Source organism: Athene cunicularia, assembly GCF_003259725.1.
Source record: "Athene cunicularia isolate RWA chromosome 2 unlocalized genomic scaffold, athCun1 chr2_part1, whole genome shotgun sequence".
In the NCBI taxonomy this organism is placed as follows: Eukaryota; Metazoa; Chordata; class Aves; order Strigiformes; family Strigidae; genus Athene; species Athene cunicularia.
In genome coordinates this window covers 45850638-45871850 of record NW_020799095.1, presented here as the reverse complement: position 1 = coordinate 45871850, position 21213 = coordinate 45850638, and the positions used below count along the sequence as shown (strand labels likewise).

Sequence of the window (21213 nt, the reverse complement as noted above, 5' to 3'; positions counted from 1 at the left end):
TAAATTAGTTTTATTTTTACAGAGGGCGAAAATGAGGCACAGAGTGATTAATTAATTTGGCCAGAGTCGTATAGTCTGTGGTACAACTAGGAATGAACTAGTAAGAGACTTCTGAGACTCAATCCAGCGCTCTTTACCACAAGACCATTGCCTTCATCTTTACACTTTTATATTAGGGGAAAAAAATTAAAATATGCCTTAAACAGGAAAAACCTGTAAAATATTAGAAATCCTTACCGATCACATTGTCTACACTGAATTATAAGCTCTTCATCTCTGTAAGTGCGATAGCAGATTGGGCAGGTAGACAAACTTGCGCAGGGAGCACACTGTGTGTAATTATTTTGCCATTCACATCTTAAACCTGGAGAAGTTGCTCCACAGTGTCTGCACCAAACACACCTGCAGAACAGACAAAATGATCTATTACTTTCAGTTCACAGGAAGATTATTTTGTGGCTTTAAAATCCTTCTACTTAGAACTGGGTGAGTAATTAAGTTTTAGATCACTAACCACTGGGGGCAGAGGGGGATTAATTTCAAGTCAAATAATGTATTAATTGAAAGAAAATGGTATTGTTTAGATTTTGAACATTACCAACATTTTTTTATACTTTTTTAAAGACCATTCCTATGTAAGAATTCCCTTCAAGCTGCAGAAACAGGCAGATGGGTGTTTGTAACAGCTCAACAGGTCAAAGGAGTTCCTGCTTCCAGTTGCCATTCACTTCAACATATGGAGGCTTAGGAGACTTAATGTGAGAGGTCTAGCCTGACTGTGTTTCACCCAGGTAAAATGGATGGTTTTCAGGTTTTATTGTGAGAACAATTTGGTTAAGCACGCATTCATTTTGTGACTGAATACTGGAATGTAAGTTGGATTTTTTTTTTTTTTTTGCTAAGAGTTCAAAAGAAATATTTTGTCCACCTCTACTTACATGGGTTTTGGCATGAAGAAACAGTATTAAGACCAGATAACAGTTTACCTATTAAATTGATAATAGAATGAAACAATTCAAAAGTATTTTGTTTGCTTTGTTTAATACACCTGACTTAAATACAATTAAAACATTATTACAGTTCAATTGACATTACAAATATGAAGTGACAAAAAGAAACAAAAGAGGCCAGCAGTCACTATTTCTGACCCCAGAAGCAAACACACCATTTGCACTTCCAGCCTCCCTTTGGAACTGTCTGCAGGGGTGGATCTAAGCAGTATGTGTGGTAGCTGATGTCGCAGTCATCACAGAGGAGCAGTCTTCCTGGATCCGTGGCTTTCCCACAGGCTTCACACACTGTGCACTCCAGGCACCTCCAACCTTTGCTAAGCACCACTTTAGTAATCTGCAAATGGCAAGGTGAAAATTATTTGGAAACTGCTCTGTGCACCGGGATCCCTGGATAAATTAAGGGCTGGTGAGGGGAGCACAGGATGCTCTTCTGTGCACACTATACAGATCAAAAGTAGCTATTTATCAACTAGACTTTCTGAAGCTTCACTAAATGGTAATGCATTAAATAGAAAGAAACTGTAATTACTGACATCTGATACTGTTCCAGAATATAACTTCTCTGGATAAACTAGCATACCAGAGAATAAATACTGCACTGGATCTGCATGTAGGACAGTTTACTCCTTACAGGAATAGCTGGTCCTGGAGGGATGAAGGAGAACACACAGCTGCTTTTTTTCAGCTCTGTGTAGTAAAGCCAAGATTCAGGTCACTACAAATTCTGTATCGTTCCTAAATTTTCTGTGATAACCAGTGCTGGGGTTTTCGTCATCTCAAACAAACAACTAATTTATTGTAATTAACATATAACGTAAGAGCAGTATATAAACACAAAGTCAAAGTTGCATGAAATATGCAATTTTGTAAAGTCCATTTTGAATAAAGATTTGTGACATGTTTAAAAAAATCCCACATTTACATAGTATTATAAACAATCAAGAATGTATAGTGTATATATTGCAGTAAATAGTTTATTATGTGCTTGCTAAGTCATCTCATACCATTCAAATTTAATTTTCACACATTCTCTCCTAGACTAATGAATGTAAAATGTATTAAGTAACCACTCCAACTGCTGTCAATTCTGACAGCCAACAGACAAATTGAATGAACTAAACCTTATGCCCCTAGTAAATGAAAATGCAGTATAATTTTTTTCTTTGTTTTTAATTCTGCTTGTATTTAGGTTTTAAGCTTATATCTCAAACTGTTATTTTAACCAACTGCTGGATAATCAGTGCTATTTATGGTTGTGAAATTACATAAAGGTTAATTTCTTTTGAGGCAATGCATACTATAAAATGACATTTAATTAAAGTCGTTCACAAGTCGCATACAAATAATGGTCACATTAGCTGATGAATATCTAACAAGTTAATGACTCCCATAATTACCACAAAACCAAAGGCAGCACAGTGCTCTTAAAGTACAATACAAAAACAGTGTAATCAAGTTATTTTTTTTATGTAACAAAAGCACTCACCTTAATACTGACACAGTATGGATGGTAACACTGACCACATTGAGAACAGGCAAGCAATCTGCCCTCAGCACCTTGGCCAAAACTCCCACAAACTACACACATATCCTGAAATGACAGAGAACAGCATATTTGCAACACATGCCAGACGTTAAATTCTGAAAACACATAAGATCCAACTATCTTGCTGGGTAATTTAACTCCTAACAAGAATATTCATATACTTTTTTCTAATTAAACCAGAAAACCAAAATGAAAATACAGTAAATATTATTCTAACCTGATGGAGAGTGAACTTGTCACTGTTAGAGAAGAGGACAACTGTATTATGCATGGAGTTTTCTTCCTCATCTTTGTTAGACGAAATATCCATATTTGTGACCTATTAAAAAAAAAAGCAAGCACAGCACATTTTCTAAGACATGCAACAAGATGTAGCTTACTCTCTAAATATGCTAACATTTTAATAGTACCAGAGAATAAGAGCTTTGCAAGTATTTATTCACTGAATATGGACTGTCATAGAAAGCTACCTTCATCAGGAATTACTGTATTAATTCACATTTTCACATCGGTACAAGCATCATCAGTATTTCAGTTTTACATAGACACTCCCTCTCCTTTGTTCGCCGTTATACATTACCCCATTGCACTTTAAAATGGAAATGGAAGGAAAGAGGTAGTCTAAAAAAAAAATCACTAAGCAGAAATTGTCATACTGTGACCAATCTGGTCTGTTCTCTACATATAAACAATGAAGTTCTTCTCATTGAAAAGTTAATTGCAGCGATATACTTTTGAGTATTAATTCAAAGAGCAACTGCAGAAATGTACTTTGTCACACAGTTCCTAAAACGTGGTTTAGCTAATGTTTCAAATATGTTAGAGGAATAAGCAAGAGTTCTGAAGTTACAAGAGTTACGATACTCTCCCTTAACAGTTTCTGTATGAGGTTTATCTATTTTGCCCATAAAAACTTGCACTGAACTTGAAACGGCTGTTTTGATCTCAATCCATAAGCTCTCACTGTAGACAGCTGTTCTCCTTTTGATCAAGAGATTGTTACTCTGACCTGCCCTTTATTAATTCAGCATATACATGTACATACAGATTCTAAGGAAGAAAAACAAGAAAAAAAGACTTCAGCTGTGCTCTGAATTTCATGCAAATCTTGCTGTGCATAAAATGCTATCCATGCATTTAAATTAACAGGCCTAACTATTTACTCTCTGAACCAGTAGCGGCCATGAAGTTTGGAAGATAAGAGCACACAGTTCTATATAAAAGAACAAAAGCATGACTGAGAAATATAACTTTGTTTCACCAGCCGTTGTAATTTTATAAGTGTGGATTATTTTAAATACAGTTTAAGTCTTACACAGATAGTTGTGTTTAAATAATAAATAGTTTACAAATCCAAACACCACTCTAGAGACAAACGCAAATATCGTAACAACAGCTACAGGAATCCTTCTGATACGCCGTTACTGAAAACCAGCATTGACTGAGTAACAGCTAAAAAAGGGATATATTGTTAATGCGCTTTAATTACTGTACGGTTGAGAGCACTGCAGCTGTAACTAATTAACCAAAAAACACCCAAAATGCCTTTTGATATGTTCAGGGAGAGCTTTTCCCTCTCATGTATTTCCACAGGTTCCTCAAAGTTCTTGGAACTGGTTGCACATACAAAAGAACTGACTGAATCACTGACATTTTGATGCTTGCTTAATGCCAGCCATAACCCAGCTTGAGTTAACCAGTAGCCACCTTCCTCCACATTCCCAACATATACCAAGATGTTTCCAAATTTGTGTAGTTGTCCACTGGTCATGATCTCATGCTTGATTAAGAATCAGTATGTGCAAAGGCACTGAAAATACTCCTATTTCAAACATGTATCCAGCAAAAGGCTGGTCCCTTGCTATAGTTGCCTTCATCTACTCTATCACAAGACAGCCACATCTCTGCTCTAGACCTCTGAAGGTGCCATTTACTTGACAAGTCAGAAGATCAAATTTCTATAGGAAGTGTGGAGACTAATGTTCATTTTGTGTTCATAGCAATTTACCTAGCTCAATATCCTCTGTTCAGTTACCAAAATTTTTTTGAGTTTGTTCTACAAATCCCACTGGCCTTTGAAGTATAAATTTGTGCTTTATAATCAGAGAATGAATGGGGTTGGAAGGGACCTTTCAAGGTCATCTAGTCCAAATGCTCCTGCAATGAACAGGGACATCTTCAATTAGATCAGGTTGTTCAAAGCCCCATCCAACCTTGGCCTTGAATGTTTCCAGGCATCTATCACCTCTCTGTGCAGACCTGTTCCAGTGTTCCCCCACTCTCACTGTAAAATATGTCTTCCTTGTATCTTATCTAAGTCTACTCTCTTTTAGTTTAAAACCATTACCCCTTGTCCTATCCCTACAGGCCCTATTAAAAGGTCTGAACCGATCCTTCTTATAAGCCCCCTTTACATACTAGAAGGCCACTAAAAGGTCTCCCTGGAGCCTTCTCTTCTCCAGGCTGAACAATTCCCAACTCTCTCAGTGTGTCCTCATAGGGGAGGTGCTCCAGCCCCCTGATCATTTTTTGTGGCTCTCCTCTACACCTGCTCCAACAGGTCCATGCCTTTCCTGTACTGAAGATTAAATTATTATGTGAATGCCTCCAATTCAATAAGGTACCTATGACTAGCCTCAGTGGAATTCATCCTGTATGTTTAAATTTATGTATCTGCTTATGAATCTTGACCATGCAAATCTGTAGAAGGGAACAATAACAGACACATTTGTTCCTTTCTCAGATCCCAAATACTACAGTATTCCAGGAAATTATTATATAGGTGGAAAAAAGTGGCACAGTGATGTATAAACTCAACAGATTGTAGGTAAGAACACAAAAGAGCAGCTCTAAGTCTGAGACATTACTTCATAAAGACATAAAAATTATTAATTTCTCTGAACGTGAGGAAGAGGATGCCTCTTAAAATCTGCAGGGCTGACTGATAATGAAACTTTGAAAGAAATGTTCAAAGAAGCCAAGTCCATGGCAAGGAAAAAAAGCTGTAAATTTTCTGAATACCAGATTTCCAACAGTTTTTAATACCAAAATCTCTCCTTTATGAGAAGCAGGCTGGAACTGTTTAAGATTTAAGAGTTTTAAAAGGACTTCAAGTGCAAAATAGCTTAAGTGAGCAATGACTTGCTTATAATCACTTCAGTACTGTAGGAATGCGAGATGGCAAATGTAACTACCATTTTTTCAAAGCTTTCTGGGAAGAAGCCATGTACCATCTACAGAATATCTGACATTTGATCACAACAGAGAACTTGCAGCCACACTGATGTATGTTACATTTTGTTAAAGAGTCAAGAAAGTTTTAGTTATGGTAAATCTCTGAAGGCATCAGCAAATCTGGGGACAGGGGAATCTGATGTAGCTTACTTCATTAACAAATTCTTTTGGCAAAGTCCTTTACCAATGCTCCTTAAAAAAAGGTAGACTGACACAGAATTAGAGGAATGGTCCCCGTAGTGACAGAAGACACACACAGTAAAATAAAGTATCAGTTTTCTATGTGGGAGAACAGCCCTAGTGGAAATCTGATAAGGGATGTCTGCTAACAGGCTGTGGAGTTCAACACACTCAGCGTGCAATCTGAAAAATCAAGCGAGGAGCAAGGTGACAAAGCTTGCCAACAATACTAAGATACTCAGAGTAATAAAAAAATGAAAGACAACTCTGAAGAACTGCACAAGAACTTCACAATGCTGAGTACTGTGCTATAAAAAGGCAGTTGAAAGTCCAGAAAGTAAAAAAAAATTGAACATGACAAAACAACTTACAAGGATGATAAAAAATATGGAATAGCTTCCATATAAGGAACAACTCAAAATACTAGGATTCTCCAGACTTGCAAGGAAAGAGTGGAAGGAAAAGGAGGAGAAATTCTTAGAGATCTACAGAAACTGACTGTCATCGATGGAGGAGGTGAATAGAAAACAACTCTTCACTGCCTCTTCTGTAAGAGCACTAAGGAACAGGCAACAAAACCAGTAGGCAGCAATTTAAAACAACAGGCTGATGAGCTGTAGAACTAAAAAAAGGTTAACATGGTTTCCAAAAGTTTTTATAAAAGTGAATGGACAAATTCATGAAAGAAGACTCCAACATGGGCTGCCCAAGACAAAGATATCACCTCCCGTTCAGCAAATCCCTAAGCCACAAACTGTTTAAGTGCCGCCTTCTTCCCTATGCCTCTTCTGTATCTGCACTCTTCCCCTAGCACTCAAGTTTTAGTCCCCTTGGTAGAACCTCTGGTCTGATCTACTATGGCTGCTAATACATTCTTATGTGCAAGCCTTGCTCTCCTCTTTTCTGTTCCAGTGAGTGCTGCCTTTACCCAGCATGTTCTCTACCTGAGGAAATGGAAAGAATACTCTAAGACTCCCAACAAACAGTCGTCCCTTTAAGTGGCAGGAGCAGCACATAATTGCTTGAGTTCCGCTAAGCTACAGTGCTCTAGTTCTTCATCACAAACACTTACTAATAGCCAGGCTTTATCAAATACCCCTGCTCTGTAGTGCTCTTTGGTTTTATATAGCATTTAAATACAAGAATTAGAGGTGAATCAAATTATATTATCAGACTACAATATAACTTAAAAATAAATGTTCTTACCCCTGGAATGACTACAGTCCCAACTCCATTTTTCAGTTTTGATCTACCTCTGCCACCTCTTCCTGAAAGACCTGCACCACGTGGCCTCCGCTTCCCTGGGAATCCTGATCCACGGCCCTATTCAATATAAGATAACAATTTAAGTGCAAGCCGAAGTTTTTTTGTTATATGGGATTCAAACTTGTTCAATGCATCTAGGGAAAAACATAAGTAAAAAAAGCACTCTATGATTTCAAGTGAATATAAGCACACTAGGCTACAGTCGTTAAGTTATTGCATAAATGATTGTGAAATACCTTTAACTACTTACATGACATAATATTATCATCTTTATCACCAGTGAGAAAGCAGCCAAAACCAGAAAAGTATATTTTCTGCTCAGGAATAACTGGGAATATGGAGATGTGGTGGGTTTTTTTCCCACAGTTGCAAAGTATCCAAAATAAATATCCTCTATTCTATGATTTATTTTTCTTTTGTTTTTAAGCAGTCAGCTCAGACAGTCATGGGACTTCTGAATAGGGTCTGGACACTTGATTACTTGCAATCATAGATGCTTTTCTTACATTATGAATAATCAAGCAAAAACTGGAATTTATTAGGACTCAATCCTGCTCCCAAAGTGAACCTGGAGGCTGGCTCCAAGAAACTCTTAATTCAGCAGATATAGAGAGAGCTTTTTTTATTAATTATATCAATTACACTCAGATCAACATTCCTCATAACATGATGTTTTTCTTACAAAATACCCACTTTTTTTTAGACAGCTTCTTTTCCCCCTTCCTTATTTTAGATGCAGATGCACAGTTGCAGCGTTGTGTGCTCTGAAGTATTCACAGTATATTCAACTACAATTAACTATGGAAAAGCAGGTATGTTTTTAATAATAATTACCTGATATTAATATTGTGACTTTGAATTTCTTTAAAAAAAAAATAAAATTCAAAATTAACTAAACACAAAGAGGATCTTTAATTCTCCCTAGTCACTTCCAGAGAGAAAAAGAACATATTGACAATGTCCCCAAGTTCTGGATAGTATATCAGACATCTTGACAACATGTTTAGGTCTCTGATCTGCATAACTGATGATAATTATGGTATGTACTCAAATAAACACCTTTCCTACTATGAAATAAACAATGAGATTATTTATTGCATTTCAAATCTGTGAATAATCTCTGCTCCTAATACAGCCCGACTCCATCCACAAAGTATCCAAACGTTTGCTGGAAACCACTTTTAATACCAAGACAAAACATTTACTCAATAAAACAATACTGATGGAACCACAAAGCTCCTTGAGGTCGGTGTCATCAACACACATGAACAGTCTCTACTGACAGAGACAGGAGTTCCATGGATGGAAAGCAACACTATGGGCTCAGTATTACCAACATTATTTTTCATATGTCAACCTCTGTTTTAAGTAAGATACAGAAGTTTATGGTTGTAACTAAAGGGAGAATCCAAACACCTCAATGTTAAGGTTTTATTAATATCCATCAATGGAAAGAGAAATTAAGTTCACTTACTCTACACAACGAGGCAATGTAACGCGATGCCGTTTTAGGAAGTGAAAGGAAGGATGCTACTGATGGCTGAAGTATATTTATATGTACTAAGGTGAGACGAAGTGTTGTCCTTACATATACATGGAGTTAATACATATGCACACACAGGACATACAAGCAACAATTTTTTAGGATGTAAACTCTTCTGGCATGTTTCTTATATAGTCTGTTTCAGACTAGGTATCAGTATTGTTATTTTCACACAACTAGTAACAGGAGTAAGCACACATTTGTATCAATGTTAATGCTGAATATTAAGCTGAAAATTAATGCTTGAAGCAGCAAAAGCTAAGCTAATGTCAAATTAACATAAAATTAGCATGAGAGTTAAAGTGAGATGAAAATAAATCATTGGAAAGCTACAACTATTTGTCAGAGTTTCATCATTTGGCTTCTTTGCCTTTATTTAAAAATAGTAATAATTCCACCTAGTTATTTCAGGTGATTTTAATAGTAAATGTCACTGTGGATACAAGCTTTGGTCCATCTAATCAGGTAGGAAAGTTGTTATTTATTCACCCATAAGCTAAGAACGATGTCACTTTGAATCCACTCCACAAGATTTCTCCACAATAAATTCAAGCCACCCTCTACATCTCTGCTCCTTTCCGTGCCTGGCTTACCATACTGTCAGTCTTAAGGACATTTTCCTTCTCAGGAAATTTATTTTTGACAGCTACGTAAAGCCAACCACAAAAAGTGAAGTACTTGAGACACACAAAAATTGGTAATACAAGCTATTCTTTGCCACTGAAAATGAGGGCAATGCCATCATACTGTCCACTCTGGAACGCATATATTTTTTAACCTGAAAGCTCCGAAGTTTCAATAATTTTTAAAGGCCTTAAACAGCAATAGAATGGAAGATTAATTCAGTTGCAAGATACAGAGTTTCATCACTAGTCTCTACAGCAGAAAGATAGCAATGGATACATGAAAATAAATTCAAATTATTTACCACTTTGATGCTCCAAATGGCACTGCCAGGAAGCTGTCTGGATTTAAAAATGTCCCGACCTTCTGAAATGTCTGGGGACCAGGAAGGTGGGCTGACTGTATTATTGGTACTCCAAGTCCCCTAGGATACGGTAGGTGAGAAAATAGATGTATAAAACTTCGCAACATAAAAAAAGAAAAAAAGAAAAAAAGAAAAAAGCAAGCAACAAAAAAAAAATCTGAAAAGCAAAGCACATGCAGGCATAGGCATTTCTACGTTAACTTAGTAGTCAATTAGTTTGCTGAGTGAGAGGAAGGTGGGAAATTTTTAGATTCTCATTGAAACATACACTAAAACAAATATTAACCTCCAATGGTTATGTATAACAAAATGAGTTTTATAAACAAAGCATAATACAAATCGAAAGCAAGCAATCATAACAACTTATACCCCTAAATTTTACTGCATCAAATGAAGAAGACAGTAGTTGAGATGGTAACATCCCCTTTTACACTTCAAATCACAATTTGAAAGAACAGATGGCCTTAGTCAACTTTTGAGTCTGAACTACTGACAATCACAGCAACAACTAGTTTGAGAAGCATGTGAAACAAAATCAATATAAATAAATCACTGAGGAAAAAAAAAAAAAAAGAACAGCAGCCATGGTAATCGACAAAGTATCTCTTTTCTGCAAGTTTGCCACAAATAAAGCATTATAAACCCCTGATACTAAGCTTTTCTCACCCCAGTGTTTTCATGTTATGCTGTGGTATCAAATTTTAATATGTTATTATATACATGTAATAATATACATCCATATGGTGTACCTACAAACTCTTTTAAACTAATATATTACATTTTATATAGTTCCCATCATGGCGGGATACTGTATAACTGTCACAAAAAAAAAAAAAAAAAAAAAAAAAAAAAAAAAAAAAAAAGAAGACAATGCCAAGATGGGCAAGAAAAGAAAACAACACTGAAGTTCCTCATACACATTAAAATCAGTGGAAGACTTGCATGAACCCTGAGTAAATACTGGAGGAGACAGCCATCATAAATAACTTCATTCTAAATTTACACATTAGAATAGTTAAAAGATAATACATTTTCCTAATTCTAAGTTTGTGAGAGTAAGAAATAATGAATACCAAGGTAAGAAGTAGAACAGATGAAAAGTATAGGTTTACCTTCTCAAGAATGACATTCAGCAAAAGAATCACAGATGATACACAGACGAATAACCTCATGCATACTAATAGTCCCAACTATTCACACATGCATAACGGCTCACATGGGCAAGCCCAAACACATTTACGCTTTGAATACTGGGCTATGCAATAATAAGCATTAAGAAAAATGAGATAGCTTTGCAAAACGTGGGGTTTTTTTCTGAAATGAAATATTCTCCATCAAGCCTGTATGGGAAACAGTTTCTCTGGAATCAACAACTCATCAAAACATATATTCATCTCAGGCTGTAAATCGGTATTTTGTTCACAGCTGTGCTGACTGAAACTACCCCTCAACTGATTTCAAGCCAGAAGGATCACGGGCAAGACCTTCCTAATCCAATGTAAGGAACGGCCAGGTTAGCTCAATTTGCTGATGAAGGTGAAACGTGACCCAACATTTCGCTTACTGTCAAGCAGATGAGGAAAAAGCTTGTATGATGCCTCCTGCTTGCAGAGCTGGGTAGGAAGTAACCTACAACGGCTCAGAGAGCTCAGTACTCAAACTTGCACAATAAATCCAAAAGAAAAAGCTTGACAGTGATGTAAAAGCCCAATTATGCATAAAAGTTGCATTTTAAAAATGCCAACAATGTTCAAGTGGCACAATCCACAGTGTGGACACAGTCATACTCCATGCAGATCTGCTTTCTAGGAGTTTACCTATGCTTGCATGGTGAGGGGAATATGCACATTATAGCACTTTCAAAAATAAGAACTTTACAATTCTGCTCACACAAGATGATAATTAGACATACGACCTACAAAGTGCCTAGCGGCCAGAAGACTACCTGTATGTCTTCAACTGTCCATCATTGTTTCCCCTCTGCCAAAGTGCTTCCAAAAAATACTCCATCTGAACAACAAGTGGCAGCAACTGCTCACCTGCACTTGGGCTACAGTGAGGATGCTTGATTAAACAGCTTACATTCTAAGATTTTGCTATCCCCATTTTTTGCTTGACTTCAGTTAGACGGTCATCACACAGACAACTCAGCAGATCAAAAGGATTAACAACCTCTAACAGGGGAATAGTGTTAAGCTTCTGCCCAACCTTCTGCACCTGCAAACCTATAGATGGACGGGACTCCCTGTTCACAACCAGAGCATAAGGGTGCAACATCTGTGACATAACATGGGCACAACCACACCAAATCCTAAACAGGGGGAAAGAAGGCAAGAAAGATTCCACAGAAATGGAGGTTTGATACACCTATGAAAACACATTCCTGGGGCAACTCCTCTGAAACACACATCACACTACCTCTGCTGAACCACCTTGGGCTCCCTGCATGGTCAAGGAAAGGAAACGGGTGCTTGCAGAGAGCAACTCACTGCGTGGGACATAGGGTGTCATCTTAGTCTCACCCTACATGTCATCCTTCTCTCCAGCAGTTCTAATGGGAACCTCAAAGTGACTACAGCAGATCTTTAACACTGCGGATAACTGCGGTTGGGTGAATCCCTCTCTTCAAGCCTGCAGCAAGTTCCACCAGGCAGACATGGCAAGACTGAAGTCTGATTTTGTTATATCAAGAGCACTGTAGTTTATGAATCACTTCTCTGTCGAAATCTCACGTTTTTACGAAGCACTGTCACATTAGTTAGCAACTACATTAGCAGATTTGTGGCAACAGCAAATGTAACTTTGCTAGACATGTATTTAATACCAAATAAAATTCCATTTTAGCACCATAAAGTTAAAACTTTCACTGAATTTTAGTTACAGTTTCCCTATATTTCTAAAATTCATAATGTATAAACTGTTCTTAGAATACAGCAACTCAAAGAAAATCTGTACAGCAATACAAAGAAAATCTGTGTATTGCAGAAACAATCTTTAAATCAATTTATAAGGGAGGCAACATGCTGGTTAAGGGTCAAAATCAAGATCTCAAACATGCTGAAAATGCTTAATCAACAACTAAAACTACCTACTAATATTTGGGACCTACAAAAATTTTCTTTTTAAGACGACACACTTCTCTAGTGATTAAGTAAGATTAAAAAGCTAATAGTATATTAAATCTGAATATGAAACAGTTGGTCTTGCAAAACAAAATGAATTGTATATGATTTATGAACCATATTGGTAAGAATTAAATTGGAAATTTAATCCAAGTTTTATTCTAGATCAGAAACATTTGAATTCTTGGTCAGATAAAATTAAAAGCATACACTTCTACAGTACTGTGAACAAATGAATTACATCAAAGAGATGAATTAATTATATTTTGGCTTTTAATTAATGCCTATTACCACACAACACTGAAGAGAAAGTTCTATTCAGTTCATTTACATCAGAACCACGGCAATAATTATGTACTGTGACAGAAACAGGAAGTTCTAATTCTCCATCATATTCTTGAGTCCTTGAAATTGAACAACACAGCTGCAAGTAAATTATAACAAAAGGAAACCCAATGTCAGCAAGGGTCAGGAGATCTCACTAAATTACCACTGACTGTGTTTAGCTGCTTAACGCTTTATGAAATCTACTGCAATCACAACTGCACAAAGCTGGATTTGCAATTTAATATTTAATGTAATTTTAGGGTTGTGAACAAAATCTAATCAGTTAAAAATACAGCTCCCCCCATAAAAAAAAAGTAACATAAACTAATCCTTGAAAAAAACCTCCTTTTCATCTTTTTTTCCAACATCTACCACTACAACAACATACTCAGTGGTACCATATAATTGAAGACAGCAAAAAAAACCTAATACCCAAGAAAGAACATACACCCAAACCTACCAGAGTGCTTTGCATTTTTCAGTGTCATTTAAGAAAATCTCTTAAAACACCTAGAAATATGTAGTGAGCCATCAACAGTGACCACCAATATCTTCATGATGAAATGAAATACCTCTAATCACAGTATTTTCCATGGAAAGCATTCTAAAGTAATATTTACAGTATAACAAACACAGTAGAAGGTTATTATTTACTACTCTATTTTATTCTGCAGATCGTTTTCAACTCTTTACCTACCAGTCTTTGACGCATATGTTGCAATGCCCTCCATTTACTGACTTCATATTATGCTTTCCAGTACACAGTGCTGCAGCAAAAATAACTTTCAAATTTGTTCATTTCAGATACATAGAATATACCCAATATAATTTAAAGGATACCTCCACAGAAAAACACAGCCATTTTCCTTGTGAAGAGTTATTTCAAGCTAGATATATGTCAGATTAGTCATCAATAAACTTACATGATTATTTCTTTTAAGACTACTATTTCAGAAAAAAAGAAATATGAAAAAGATCAAACAGAGGTCCGGCTCCCAGTACAAATTTGCAGTTTATAGGCAAGGGTGGAGAATCTGCATGTTCCATGGAGAAGACACTGTGCAGACACAACTCTGAGGACAGCACTGTAAAAAATTTAGCACACTGGCAGCTACTAGTGAGTATCTCTAATCTACAAACAGCTACATTTCAGTAATATGTAAAAACCAGTTTGGCTCCATAAGGATAATGGAAACAGGGCAGAGACAGTCCAGGGACCAAAACCCATGGGAAGTCAGGATATCTGCCAGCTAAGCCTGGCAGACAGAGGGTCTTCTCACTGGGCTGGATGTAGATTTAAAGCTTACCTGTAACTGAAGGTATGGATAATATACTATCCTAACAAACACTGTTACTAGATGAGCACCTTACTGACAGGAGTTCTTACGCTGACACAGAAAAAACCCACATTCTCCAAAATGGAATAAGTTTGTAGCAGCATAAGCAATTCTTATCAGTATAACTGTAATCAGTACTTATACACTGATTTAAACATAGCTCCTCTTTTGTTTACAAGTAGGATTCTCTCCTGTTGCTTCTAACCAAATAGTGATGCCTGAAAAAAATGCTAGGCAGGAAGAGGGGTGGTGATGCTGATAGGGACCTGGAAGGGTCTCATGAAGACTTTAAAGCAGCATATTGTCTTCACAGTTTGGTATATGGGTTTTAGTCCTTTCAAGATAGGAATGATGTAGCAGTGTTGCAGACACATCACTACAGCCTACTACAAATGCAAACTAAGATCCAATACAGGAAATCACTTCAGACTATACATAACTTTGTATTTAATAGTAAAACTGAATAATTATCCAAATATAATTCATTAGCAATTCTATTAATAGGTTTTGAAGAAAGGGATAATCATTCATCCTACTACCCCAGCACAATACATAAAATGAAAACAAATTCAAATCAGAAACTATTCCTTTACATGGATTCCCCTGACTCCATTGTCTTACAAAAAGGAGAAGCAATATATTCAGGATCCAGATAATTTTTTTCCTATTCTTCTTCCTATGAGGGTCCATAAATCCATTACAATGGATTTTTTTTTTAATTTTTTTTTTTTTTTAAACAGGAACAGGACAGTTTACCAAGGTAAATACATATTAAAAAATTTAAATCTGCTAGGAGAAAGTGAAGAATATTGTCATCTGTGAAAACTGGCTAATGTTGGCTTGTCTTTGGGGCCCACAAAGTAATCAAGAATCTTTATGACTTACCCATTTGAAGCCTGTGCAGTCCTGGACAAGCAATGAGTTCTGCAGTGACAGTTGCTTTGTGCAACAGAAGAAAGCAGCTGTGGCACCAGTGTTAGCCTCACCAAGTATTAGGAGCCACAACCTCTTTAATCAGTAAAAATAACCCAGTGCTGTTTGTATAACTTTTCTCTCTTATTTTACTGCCCTACAATTCATGTTGCTAAGATGTCATTCAGCTGGTACAAGGCAACATTTATATTTCAGAACCTAGGTCCTGACACAAAGCAACACTACAGCATTATGTGTTATTTTTCAAACAGAAAAAAAGCAGACCTCAGACCCATAAAATTAACCTGCTTTTCAGAAGGCAAAATTGCTCTTCAGTGGCACTCAGAGAAGAACCACATATTAAAAATTAGTAATTAAAGAAAAAAACAAAAAACAAACCTAAACCAATTTCTATGTGCAATTCAAAGTCAAAAACTTTTAAACACATGCCTTTCCTATCATGGATTTGTCCAATTACATCTGCTCAGAAGGAAAGCACCCACCTGTAACTGGACATTTCTAAATCTCTCATTTATACTCTACAGACCATCATCTAACAGGTTTCAGTCCCTCAGCAAAGGCCCCAAGTAGGAAGTTAACGCAGCAAACTTACAGCACCAGAGATAATTTTGTCACTGTTTAAAGCATATACTTATCTCTGCAGATATGATATACACCTTACTGCACAGTGACCTAGAAAAATCTAAATGCAGCAAAATAAACATAGAATTCCTAATCTGAGTGGAAGCAGAAATAAGGTCCTAATAATAAAGCTGGTTCTGAAAACGTCTATTATATACAAGCTTTTTTCTTTTTTCCAAAAGATACATCATCTACAACTATGTCCAACATGAAGAATCAGACACACAAAAGTAAAAACTGACCAAAGAAGAGTCTGAAAAAGATCTTAAATCCCTATCAGCTAGTTAAAATGGATTCAGATTACTGGTCAGAAAGTGTCTATTTTTCACTAATCAAGTATCCACAGGGTCTTAATTTTTTTTTTCAGTCCTTAGTCCAGACAATTTTTCACAGATTTCTGTAAGATGCCAATCTGTGCTAAAAATTAATAATCAATGGAAAGCAAGAAAGTGTACTGGGACTTAAAACAAAAGTATGCATGTGCTTTTCTTACCAAAAAATTGCTGTTTGCTTCAGAAAAGTTACAGCTCAATATGTGTTTTTAAAGTGCAAGACAAAGATAATCCAAAATCAAAAGAAACCTTCACAGACTTCAAATATACTTTTACAAGACAGATCATTAATTTTACAAGTACCTTGTCCAATTCTACAACTGGTACTGCTGAGCTGCTAAGTACCTTTTTATTTTAAAATGTAATTTGCAAACTGTTGAACAGATTATATTGAATCAGCATCACAGCTAAGATTTTGGTTTACACCTTACTTATAAACTGTAATTCAACTCAAGTTTTATTTGCACTATTTGCACCACATATTAAGAGGTTAATGTCTATACTCTAGAGTGCATAGAACATACAAATTGCTACTTTTACAGCTGGCTTGGTTTTGTTTTTTTCAAGATGTGTATCTGTTCTGCTACAGATATTTAAAGTTGGGGTCAGCCTTAATGTTTTCTTCAGTGGGTTCTCTAATAGTTAACTAATTTTATTACCAGTATCATGATGCTGGTTCCCATGCAGAGCAGGGACAAATTGCACAGAAAAATATATACAACTCTTACTGGAACACGAAAGAAGACAAACAAACTTTCCCAACAGAAAAATGGAATTAAACTGCCTAAGAACCCACCCCCTCTTCAATATGCATAATAAGCTAAGAAAATAAATCTAATTTTTAGGACAGTACAAAGTATTAAGAAAAAAAGATTTTAACATGTGCTTGTATATTAGGGTAAAGAAGAAATCCAGAGATACTCTAAAACCTTCCAAATTTAATTTCTTATGTTTGCTGCCTTTATTATACACTTTTAACCTTTTCAGAACACTATCTCATACCTTTTCTTAAAAACAAAACAAAGAATTTTGAACCCTTACGTAACATGTAAAAATTGAAAGTATTAAGCAATATATAAAAAGCCTTTTTTACACTAAGTTCAGAAAAGCATGAAACCATCAACCTAGAAGTCCCCAAGACTAAAAATAAATTGTGATGAGAACAGAAATGAAAAACTAATTTGTTATACTGACATACTTTTTGTGCAAGTTTTGCAAACACAAAATAAATCCTATAGATTGATGAACTATTACCCCTACAACTAAATGACCTGAATATAGAGCAAGATGCTGCAGAAGGCAACAGCCTTAAGGATTCTTTTCACTTATAAAATGCAATCCTAGTCAAATCACAACAATTTGTACCAAACAGTTCTTACGTGGTATTTGCTAATGTAACAAAATCATCAAATTATTTGCAATACCACTAAAAATGTCCATAAAGATAATATCTAGCAGCATGACAGAAACAGGAGTTGTTGCAGGTTTCAGAAATGTTAGCACATTTGAAAGTACTAGCCAAAATAAATGTATATATGAAAAAGATTATGAGATAAGGTTAAAGGCACATCACATATATCTGCATTTGTAGCATGTGTATTGAAAATAGAACAAATTTTCTTTTACTTTGCTCTAAGCATGAGCTGAAAGAAAACTTTTAATTCTCATTAGAGAACCTTTATGATGTCTGATCTCTCAATTACTTAACATGGAATTACCTTCTGGAAGAAATAAACTACACATTCATTTAGAAGAATAAATGCATACTGCATCCTAAAAATAGGTGAATTTAATGCATCACACCAAAATTTGAACTATGTCTTTCATAAAAGTATAATCAAATATGTACCATGCTTACCTGTCTTGATCTGGGTCTCCCAGGAGAAAACTTGCGTTTGGTGATGGCTGGTTTTCCCATGCCAATTTTTGGAGTGACTGATATGTAAGTCGTTGGGAGAGCACTTCCAGCAGCGGAAGGCAATGCTGGGGGCTGACTGGGCTGTACATCTCGTGCAGAATGCAAGTCTAATGAAACATCAGGTGAGGAAGACGTATTTGTCTTGCTTATATTAACTGATGGGGGAAGTGAGGGATAAGTCTCAGCTGGTGATTTTATAGGTTTGTCTCCAACTGGTGAACTATTTGCAACACCTTCATTTGCAGGAGTAGTTTCTACTTCTAGAAGAGCTGGTGTTTCTGACTTTTCATGGATTTCTCCTTTTTCTATATCTTTTTGCACTTTTATTAATTCCAGTTGTTGTTCTACAGGGATACAAATATCTCCTTTACTTTCAGCCTCCTCTATTTCTGGTGTCACAGTTATGGTCTCAGGTACTGAAGACAGAGACCGAGAGTCTACTGTGGATACTTCTGATACCTCCACACTACCTTGTGGTAGCTGTGTCTCTTCCACTTGTTTGTCTAACTCCTGCTGTATTACAGCTTGAACACCTTCTATCACTTCCATCATTTTCTCAGTCTGACTGTCACCTGATGCTGGTGTCTTCTGAGGAGACATTTCCACTTCAGCTGAATTAATTTCAGCAGAGACTTCTGTTTCCAGTTCCGTGGTCTTTTCTTCTGGTGATATGCCTGTAACTAAGTACAACCATATTAAGTGCCAAGAAGAAAAACTTACACAGGAGTACCGGTCAACAAGTATACTTGGTACACATCAAGTACACCAAGTACCTATCACTTTACTCAAGTGAATTTAATACGTAGCTTAAAATATACTTCGAAGTATCTTTCTTTGTACCTATCTTTACAGTAGTCTATGTTTTTAGTTCATTATTTTTGTACCCTGGAAACACAGCAGAGTAAATCACAAGAAAGTAGACTCAAGATTAATTTCTGAGGAATCTGAACACATATTTTCAGGTAAGCAGCTAAAAGTAGCTTCTCCTTTTTCATTTCCCTGTACTGAAGATGTATACTAGCATAAATTAATGTATTTTAAGCAACTGTCACAACACTTCCAAAAAGCAGACAGCTAAGAAGAACAGGACAAGTACAAATAAAAAACATGTCCCTCCTAGCAGTCTTTCAGACTTTAGGAAATCACCTGAAAAACAGTCGATGCTGGATTTTTAATTTACTAATGTCTCATGGGTTTCTTTCAAAAGTATTTGTCTAGCCTTTTCTTGAACCAAATCAAGCAATTTTCATCCACACTTTCTTCACCAAGTAGTGCCAGAGTCTTGTGTCCATTCCATGGAGAACCACAGGTTTTGCTCTGAATTTGGCTTCTCATATCTTTTGACAGACCCCGATTCTGTTACAGGCCATTTACTTTCTATTACACTTGCACTCTTAAATTCACACTGCTACAACCTCCTCAGCCACTACAGTTCAAAGCCTAGCATTTAATTATGAATATGTCTTCACTGACAGTTTTAAATCATGGCCCTTATACCACAGGCTGTGATGTGTAACAGTGATCACAATCTGCAAGATTTTATTTTTTTTTTTGCTTTGGCTTTAAATGCAGGTTTCTTGTTTCCCCTTATAGCAACCACCCTCCAACACTGACTGGGAGTGGATGGGACATACTGGCAAGTTCCTTGCTATTGATATTAGTCACTAACACATTTAGAGGATGTGACCCAGAAAACATTCTATTTGTATTCTTTTCTTTGGCTGGTACTTCATGTGTGATTGATAAGTTATATTTATTCCCAGAACACAATGATCAGCTACTGCAGCACACTCTGTCTGGATGGGTACATTTCTTTATTAAACAAATTTTCTTTTATTTACAAAGGAAAAAAATGAAATTAATAAATCCTTAAGCAAAGATACTTGTGGAGCTACAACCACAAAGCACATAAACTGGAAAGAAGTTCTGTAGCATGTCCCAAAACACACCAGAGAGAATTAATCCAACCCAACTATTTGCAGCTACAAACAAAAAAGACCTGAAGAGAAAGTGTGAGTGACTGTATCTTAATAGCAATACATAACAGTTTGTACTATAAACCTCCAGTGTACAAAAGCATTTAACTGTAATTGCAGCTTTTGGAGAAAGCTAGTCCTACCAAAAAAGTAAAACAACTTTGTCCTACACAAATATTCTAAAGACTATCTTTGCCTTCAATAAAGTACTTTTTAAGCAAAAAAGATAATACTCTTGGCTTGAGAGTTCGGAAAGTAAAAGTGATGCAATTTGTCTCCTACTACTTTCCAGGCACTTTTCCCTCTTAAATCTATAAAGTACCACAAACCTTACTGAATGGAAGAGGGTTCTGTACTGTACTAGCATTTTCTTAGACTGCAAAAACTCTTTCTTACCATCTACGACACATCCAACAGCTGATTCTTGACCAGGGCCATCACCAGTAATGGGCTGTTCCTGAAATGTCATATCCTCTCCACCACTTTCCATTTCTATTTCATTTGTACAAGCTTAAAGAGAGGAAATGAAGTTATCAAAATTGATATGTTTATTCTACTACTTTGGCATCAGTAGTTGCCATCACTATTTGACCTTTTGGCTTAAGAGAATGTATTTAACAATATGATATGAGTTAGGACAAATCAGGTCATTGAGGTTAGAGAGACTATATAGTACACCTTAAAAAAGGCTTAAGAGCCTTTTTCTCATTAACACTGAACCTGTTTTATATGTTTCAGACTGGGAAAAATGTCTGTAAAGCAATTATATACACCTATTTACCTGTAAATTAAATTTATACATAGTCACAGAATTTTGCATTACCTGAACAATACAAAAAAGTCTCTTCTCAAATTCCAGTCCAGCAACCAAAACATA

The 21213-nt window shown here is 36.1% G+C and overlaps 1 protein-coding gene across 7 annotated transcripts in view; it reads right to left on the bottom strand.

Annotated features, from left to right (window-relative positions):
• The window catches only part of KMT2C (lysine methyltransferase 2C), a 150499-nt gene that overhangs the window by 65801 nt on the left and 63485 nt on the right, over nt 1-21213 (bottom strand). For 6 of the 7 annotated variants that reach the window (XM_026843345.1, XM_026843346.1, XM_026843344.1 and 3 more), the window contains exons 11-18: nt 20733-20846; nt 18301-19040; nt 9711-9830; nt 7180-7296; nt 2777-2878; nt 2500-2604; nt 1166-1347; nt 238-402 (exon numbers count right to left, since the gene is read on the bottom strand). In XM_026843345.1, coding sequence (XP_026699146.1) covers nt 238-402; nt 1166-1347; nt 2500-2604; nt 2777-2878; nt 7180-7296; nt 9711-9830; nt 18301-19040; nt 20733-20846 — 1645 coding nt within the window. The remainder of the gene's footprint in view (nt 1-237; nt 403-1165; nt 1348-2499; nt 2605-2776; nt 2879-7179; nt 7297-9710; nt 9831-18300; nt 19041-20732; nt 20847-21213) is intronic. The other variant, XM_026843349.1, reaches the window with a different exon arrangement.